At 43.3% G+C, this 7,656-nt stretch overlaps 1 protein-coding gene across 1 annotated transcript; it reads right to left on the bottom strand.

The window, feature by feature from the left end:
* Window positions 1-1,975: 1,975 nt before the first annotated feature.
* LOC119275090 (NADP-dependent malic enzyme, chloroplastic) lies at window positions 1,976-7,420 on the bottom strand. The gene is made up of 20 exons (XM_037555875.1): window positions 7,229-7,420; window positions 6,780-7,054; window positions 5,667-5,787; window positions 5,509-5,583; window positions 5,171-5,322; window positions 4,980-5,085; window positions 4,845-4,910; window positions 4,617-4,712; window positions 4,452-4,523; window positions 4,281-4,364; window positions 4,062-4,160; window positions 3,922-3,969; window positions 3,774-3,827; window positions 3,595-3,693; window positions 3,377-3,466; window positions 3,203-3,280; window positions 2,903-2,977; window positions 2,704-2,794; window positions 2,460-2,588; window positions 1,976-2,379 (listed from the first exon to the last, which is right to left on the bottom strand). Exons 1-20 carry the CDS (start codon window positions 7,271-7,273, stop codon window positions 2,291-2,293), a joined length of 1,944 nt encoding a protein of 647 aa, XP_037411772.1. The 5' UTR covers window positions 7,274-7,420; the 3' UTR covers window positions 1,976-2,290.
* Window positions 7,421-7,656: the final 236 nt, after the last annotated feature.

The following is a 7,656-nucleotide window of genomic DNA, read 5'->3' as shown; positions in this document are numbered from 1 at the left end:
GGATGCGGGAGGAAATTTGCGGGTCGCCATTTGAGATGCCTTTATACACCCCGAGAGAAAATAGTATTCCGATGCTTCGAAGTACTGCATTTGTTTTTCCACGTAGAAGAAACTTTTTTTTCCTTCGCAAATTTTACCAGGGCACAAAAATCTCAGACATGAATATTTTGTAAGAATTTTTTTGACATTCGATAATTCATGTTTTGCAGCTATATGAACCTTTGAATATCGACAATGAAAAATGTTTCTTCTTTTAATGAAAAAAAGGTGTTTTAGGACAAAGACACAAAGTCCGTGTACTTAAGGTAGACTGAATATTGTTCAAGTTTAGATTTCAGGTTTATTTTTTTCATCCAAATTTGTTGATATTTTATAAGATTTCGAATGAAATTTAAACCTATACTAGACCCTAACCCTAAACCGCCTCCTCTTCGTCGGAGGAGGATGAGATGTAGATGCGGGCGGTGGAGGTGGTGTCGTAGTCAGGGGAGGAGGAAGCGTCTGTATGCGCAGCGGTCGTGGAGGAGGCGTCTAATCCAAATTCGTTTTAATTATCCGACGTCTATTTTTCTATCCGGTCGGATATACACTTATCTTCCATTTTTCCGGATTCGAAACTAGATTGAATGGAAATTATCTAATCCAGTTTCATCCTTACATGGGTGGTTTCATTGGTGGTGGCATGGGTGGTTTCATGCTATGAAAGTTGAGAGGAGCCGTGGGAGGAGGTGGTTTCACGGGTGGTGGCATGGAAGGGGGTGGTTTCACAGGTGTAGGTGGTGCTATGGGTGGTGACAGAGGAGGAGGTGGTGCTATGGATGGTGATGGCAACAAAGACAATGATGCTGATAATGAGGTCAATGCAAACCGTGAAGACAATGCAAACACAAATAACAATGAAGGTAATGGAAGTTCAGAGATTTATGTTCTATGCACTTCTACGTTGTATGCACTTTTAGTTGTGTTGGTGATGCACTATGATGGATGGTTTGCATTTGAATTTGATATGTGGATTTGAAGTTAAATTTGCTATGTGCATTTCATGTTTTGCATTTGTGTATTGCAAAGCTTGAATTTATATGCAAGTTCATGTTTCTGTTTCAATATGTATGCAATCGCAAATGACGTGGTTGGTGTCCTATATTAGGCAGCCGTTGGAGCAAAATGGTACCTATTATAGGGCAACTGGTGAAGAAAATAATTCCGAATGATGCCAAACCAATTTTTTGGTGCCCTATAACTACTCCCTTCGTTTGGAATTACTTGTCGCAGAAATGGATGTATCTAGACGTATTTTAGTTTTAGATACATTTATTTCCGAGACAAGTAATTTCGAACGGAGGAAGTACTTTTGTGTGTCCAATATAGGGCTACTGTTGAAAATGCCCTAAGCCAGAAAGGCAAGGAGCCCTAGCGACCCACACAGTCACAGATGTCGTGAAGGGTTTGGCAAAAAGCTCCCTAGGTCTCTAGGCACAAATATATTTTAAGGTTTAAATTTGACCATCAATTTAAACAATAAAACATGTATGTGTCTCTGAAATTAGACGGCGATAAAATGCTTTTGATGCAAAACCAAATGGTAGTCTTTCTTTTGACATAATCTACTCCCTTCATTTTTATATATAAGTATTTTTAGAGATTACGATACAGACTACATATGAATTTCTCCATTTCTAAATATAGATACAAACTACATACTAATGTATATAGACATTTTCTTTTAACACAATACGGACACAGGTATATTTTTTAAATATAAATCCTTCGAGATTTTAATACAAACTACATACCAACACATGTACACATATTTTAGAATGTAGATTCACTCATTTTACTCTGTATGTAGTTCATATTGAAATCTCTAAAAGGTGTTATATTTAGTTCATATTGGAATCTCTAATAGACATATTTAGGAACGGAGGGAGTATATTATAAATGTTTCCCCATTCGATTGAAACTTTTGCACCCTCCATTAGCTAATTTGCATTTATTTTCATATATGGTCAAGGATCCCAGTTGAGATAAAAGGCGAGGAGCACTAGCCATATTACCTTGAGAACTAGAACTCTGTGTGCTTATTACACTCGTTACACTCAACCTACACGAATAACAAACGTTGGTACACAAGACAGTTTGCTTAACTTCTTCCACAGCGTTACAACAGACACGGCATATATGTATAGACAGATACGAGTTCCAGCAGCAGCAAGAACAGCGACAGACAACAACAGCGTCGCAGCATCCTGCGACCTTGCGTTTTATTACTGCAAAATTGATCTCCACTGCATTAACGATAGCTGCGGTAGACAGGGGTGTACATGCAGCTCTCCGCATATTTCTCCAGATCTCTCGGCCGCGGCAGGCGAGTCGCCAAGCCTGCAGAAAAAAGTTTGAGCAATGTCAAGCACAGGTATTCCATGAGGCCTGAAGGGGGGCAAGGGTGTCGGAGAACATACCGAGTTCGTAGGCTTTTGCAGCCACGCTAGCAGCGATGAGGGCAGATATCTTTCTGATGTTGGTGAAGGGTGGAAAGATGGATCCCTTGTCGAAATTCTCCTTTGTGGCCTGTGCAGCTAGTGTTTCCGCTGTTTGAACACATGAAACATTGATAAGCTTCCCATAATATGGTTAATATTTTTGAGGAAATGCTTGGCATACTGGCAGGCAATCATGGATAACATGTTCGTCAGAGGCACTTACAGGCAGCAAGAAGCATGTCCTCATGCACGCGGATTGCTCCAGAAATCACAACACCAAGGCCAAATCCAGGGAAAATGTAAGCATTGTTTGCCTGTTGTGATAGCCCAGACAATCAGGTATGAAGAACTTTTACTTTGACTGAGCAGGACTTCATATCAGCAAGATTGCCCCCCATTGGAAAAGATTAAAAGAAAAATACCTGGCCAGGCACATGAATCTTTCCATCATACTCCACAGGGTCAAACGGACTTCCGCTGGCAAACACTGCACGACCCTGCAAATACGCAGATGCATTTGCATGTTTTAGTGAACCCTTTTTGTGCCAATTATGATGCACTAGCTATGAAGATATACAAGTATAAGAAGAAAGCAAACATGAAGTGTCTTTCATTAAGCTTTGTTGCATTTCATGGATAGCACAATAACTAAATGAGTAACATCAAATGTTTTGACTTCAACGAATTTGCAGCCAGCTCTCTGTGTATGTTGGCAAACTAACCTTGGTCCATTTGTATGCTTCTTCAGCAGTACATTCAGAATGCGATGTTGGATTTGACAATGAGAAGATGACAGGTCTCTGCATTTACAATTTTAGATCAGAAGTTATTCAACTGTCTCACTGATCCCAGAAAGTTACAACGTGAACAACAACAATGTTCAAAATTCAAATTACCTCGTTGAAAGAAGCCATAGCTTCAATAACTTCCTTAGTGAAAGCCCTCCCAACTCCAGATGTTCCGATCAGCACCGTAGGTCTGATGGACTACAGAGATAATAAAAGAACTTTAGGAGATACAATAAAATAATAATATAACCTTAACAGAACAATTTCCAGTGAAAGCATCAGTACTAATTGAATTGAATTCTTAAATGCACATAAAGAATGACTACCTTGATGGCATCTAACAAGGTTGTCACAGGTTCGCGCTCATGTGCCCAAGATGTCTTGAATGGCTGAAGGGAGTTTTTTCTGGAACTAACGATCAAACCCTGCATATATAATAGAATAAAATTGTGTCAGTCTGTGTTCAAAATCAATATCGTACTAATAACTTTCTTTGCCTCCATACCTTCGAATCCACCAGAAAAACCTTCTTGCGGCACTCTTCAATTGGAGCATTTGTCTATAAATTAATCAAAACCAGCATGACTTAGCTGTAGCATTGATATTAAAACTATATATGCCACACTGACATTTTGAAAGCCTGAGCCAGTTACCTGTTTTGAAATCTCAAGAGCAATGAGTTCTGCAATACCAGTTCCAGCCTGCAGTAAAATGCACCGTCAGATGTGTTCCAGATAATGCATTATAATTTAACAGTTCAGCAAAAATTACACCGCGAGGAGTTTTGACTAACCTCGCCAGCACCAAGGAACAAATAGGTGTGCTCTGCTAGGGTTCCACCGACAACCTTCAGTGAAGATAACAGACCTGCAAGGACCACAGATGCTGTTCCCTGCAATCAACACATTTTATATCAGCAGAGAAGGCAACAAACTGAAATATATAGCGAATTAGAGATACTGAAGAACAGAACGGTAGCACGTGATAAAACTGAAACAAGTAGTTCACCAACCTGGATATCATCATTGAAAACAAGATGACTCTTGCTATATTTCGCAAGCAAATCAAATGCATTGTGATTGGCAAAGTCTTCAAACTGGTGCAAAGGAAATTCAGTATTATTGTGATAAAAAGTCAAAATGATCACCATATAACATGCAATTTACTAGGTGTCTGAACTGACCTGGATGAGAACTTTTTCACCATATATTTGTTTAACAGCATCCATGAACTCTTCCATGAGTTCATGATACTCCTGCCATCAAGGACAATGCACAGATCAGATTTTAAGTGCTGGTTATTTTGATAACGTCTTGGTTCTTCAAGCAAAATTTGCACATGTGCATACCTCTCCAGTAGCACGTCTTTGCCGAAGCCCGATGTAGAACTCGTCATTGAGCAATTGCTCATTGTTAGTACCAACATCAATTGTAATAGGCAAGCACTGCAAAGTGAACATTAAAAAGATTGAAGTTATTTTATTGTTTTTGCAGCTTGTTGATAGCAAATATACTGGGATAACTAAAGAAGACTAAAACAATAACTAAAGAAGACCAAAACATATGTAAATACTTACAGCTGACGGGCGAACTCCTCCAAGGGCAGTGTACAGAGAAAGTTTGCCAACAGGAATTCCCATTCCCTATAGGATATCATTTCAAAAATATATAAGCACAGTTTCTGAAGTAAGAAGCTAATTAGACAAGCATACCTGACAACCCAAATCTCCAAGCCCCAAAATGCGCTCACCATCAGTGACTACAATAACTTGAATGTTCCTCTCAGGCCAGTTCCTTAGCACGTCAATGACCTTCCCCCTACAATACACCTCCAATCAGTCCCAATAAAAAACACAGTACATAATTCTTGCAAGTTTGATAAAAAAAAGCTGGGCAAACATACTTGTCTCTCAAGCTGACATACAGACCCTGTGGGCGCCTAAATATGCTCCCATACTTCTGGCAGGCTTCACCTACAGTTGGTGTATAAACCACAGGGAGCAGCTCCTCCACGTTATCAATTAGAAGCTTGTAGAAAAGCCTCTCATTTCTCTCCTGAAATCACACAACATTGTGCAAAATTTTGCAATCAATAAATCATTTTAACTGCAACAAATTGACTACATTGGTGCAGTGTGGGTTTTATCAGATCTTCAAAAAGGAATTCGCTGCATTACATAGCTAATCTTCTTACAAGAACGAATCTATAGTTCATAGAATCAACATGACTAATTGTGCTACCTGAAGGTCCATCATGGCCACATAACGCTGCAACGGGACCTTGTACTGGCGAAGGTTGTGCATGATCTTCTTCACCTGCATACACATTAAGAAAACCTTAGGAAAAAGAAGACCAAAATGATTTACAGCTTATATTGGCTAGTGATGGTTCCACATACTTGGAGATCCTGGGAGACAACTCCTGGAGGAAGAAGGCCACGCAAGTAGTGCGCATCCCGCTCCCTCTCGGTAAAGGCCAGTCCCTTGTTGTGATGCGGATCTCTCAGAAGGGTGTAACCACTGTGGCACAAAAGGTCTATTAGCATTCGTGTTAACATAATGACCAAAACTTATTTGGCCCACTGCAGGATTGTCCATTGACATGAAACAATCTTCCAAACCAAATAAAAAAATTACAGAAGGTTTTTCTAAAATCACCGTGGTCAATTGGGTACTTTTGATTTTCCTTGCTGAAACTACCGTTCGCTGATTGCTTTTAGTTAACTATAACAAAATTATATGCTACGGAGTAAAGTTTACCATACGGCTGTCGATTCAGTTAGTTAACTATAACAAAATTATATGCTACGGAGTAAAGTTTACCATACGGCTGTCGATTCAGTATCAATTTGCAGCCAAATTTCGCTGTCGGGGGCAGTGGAGAAAACAAGACACAAATATTGTTGTGGGCCAGATTATCTTCTTTGCCAGATTAGAATATACTCCACCCACAAGAAAGCAAAAAATAGAAGAAACCAAAATCAAAACAAAACAGCCAATTCGTTGTTTTGCTCAACTACTAACAACCTACCCGAAATCCGCCCAGCGGTAACCCAGATCCGCTTTAAATTATAACAATTTTCTCTCACTAGAGTGAAACTGGAATTGTAAAAGTAATATTACTTGAAATTTTAACGCGACCAGCTGGACGACTCCAACAATACCGGGTGACCCATAGTGGGTGCGAGGAAACAACAAAAGTCAGCTGAAGTGGGCTGCACCAGCAGGAGAAAGGGACAGTTACTTTCCGCTGCCGAGCGCCCCACACACGGAAATCTACTACGCAGTTCAGATTTGTTTCGGGTGATGCAAGCAAACGAGACACGCATACTGACTTCTAGGCACGTCAAAGTTCTGAAATGAACTAGTAAAATATTAGTATAGCTTAGGCGAAGCAGCACGCGGAGGAAACCGTATAGCTAACCCAAATGGATCGATCCCCGCCCAGATCGACCCATCGAAACGTCCGCCTCACCCAGATCCAGCGATCCGATCCGATCCGCGCCGCTCACCTCGCGACGGAGAAGGCCCATGGCGTGACGGGCAGCTCCTCCGTGGCCCTGTCCTCGCCGTACTTGTCCTCCACGCCGCCGCCCGCCGCCGCCACCTCCTTCTCGGCGGCCACCTCCTTCTCGGCCTCCGCGGTCTCGGCGGCCGACTCCATCGCCACCGCCTCGACCCTCTTGGGCTGCGCCGCGCGGACCGTCACGGCCGCGGCCCTCCTCCGCACCTCCAAACAGCTCGTGCATCCGTCGCCGCGGCCCCCCGCGCCATCTCCGCGCTTCCACTGCAGCGTCAGACAAAACACAAACACACGAAGCTTACTTCCTCGCACAAACATCCAGAGCACCGTAAACACAGCGCAATCATGCGAGTCGAAGCGAGCGGCGAGGCGCGAGACGCCGGAGCGAGAGCGGGACGAGCGAGCGAGAGCGCGTGGAGACGGCCGTGGCGTCCGTACCAGGGAGGCGGCGGGGGACGCGGCGGCGGTGCGCGCGGACAGCATGGCTGCGAATTCCGCGGGGAGCTCCAACGCGCGGTCGGGGTGGGTGAGTTGAGTTGGTTGCGCGCTTGCGTCCTCGGCCCGGAGCCCCTGCGCGCGAGGGAGCGTGGAGGAGGCTGGGGGAGGTGGGATGGAACGGGGACGAGAGGGAGGTGGAGGAGACGGGGGGGCTATAAAAGGGGACGGGCCGAGGGCGCTTTGTATTTGGGGCCGGTGGCGGCGGAATACTTTAATTCGCCGCGGTGATTTTCGCACGCCGCTTCGATCTGCCTCCCGTTTTACATGATGGTGGAGCTGGCTGGTGACCAGCCGGGCAACCCCGGCGACGTACGGGGTCATTAAACTTTTCTCTAGCCAGAAATGTAACGAGAAATTTCATTAAAATG

The sequence above is a fragment of the Triticum dicoccoides genome, chromosome 3B, assembly GCF_002162155.2.
Source record: "Triticum dicoccoides isolate Atlit2015 ecotype Zavitan chromosome 3B, WEW_v2.0, whole genome shotgun sequence".
Lineage (NCBI taxonomy): Eukaryota > Viridiplantae > Streptophyta > Magnoliopsida > Poales > Poaceae > Triticum > Triticum dicoccoides.
Note: the sequence above shows the minus strand (reverse complement) of the source record. Positions and strands in the feature narration are given on the sequence as shown.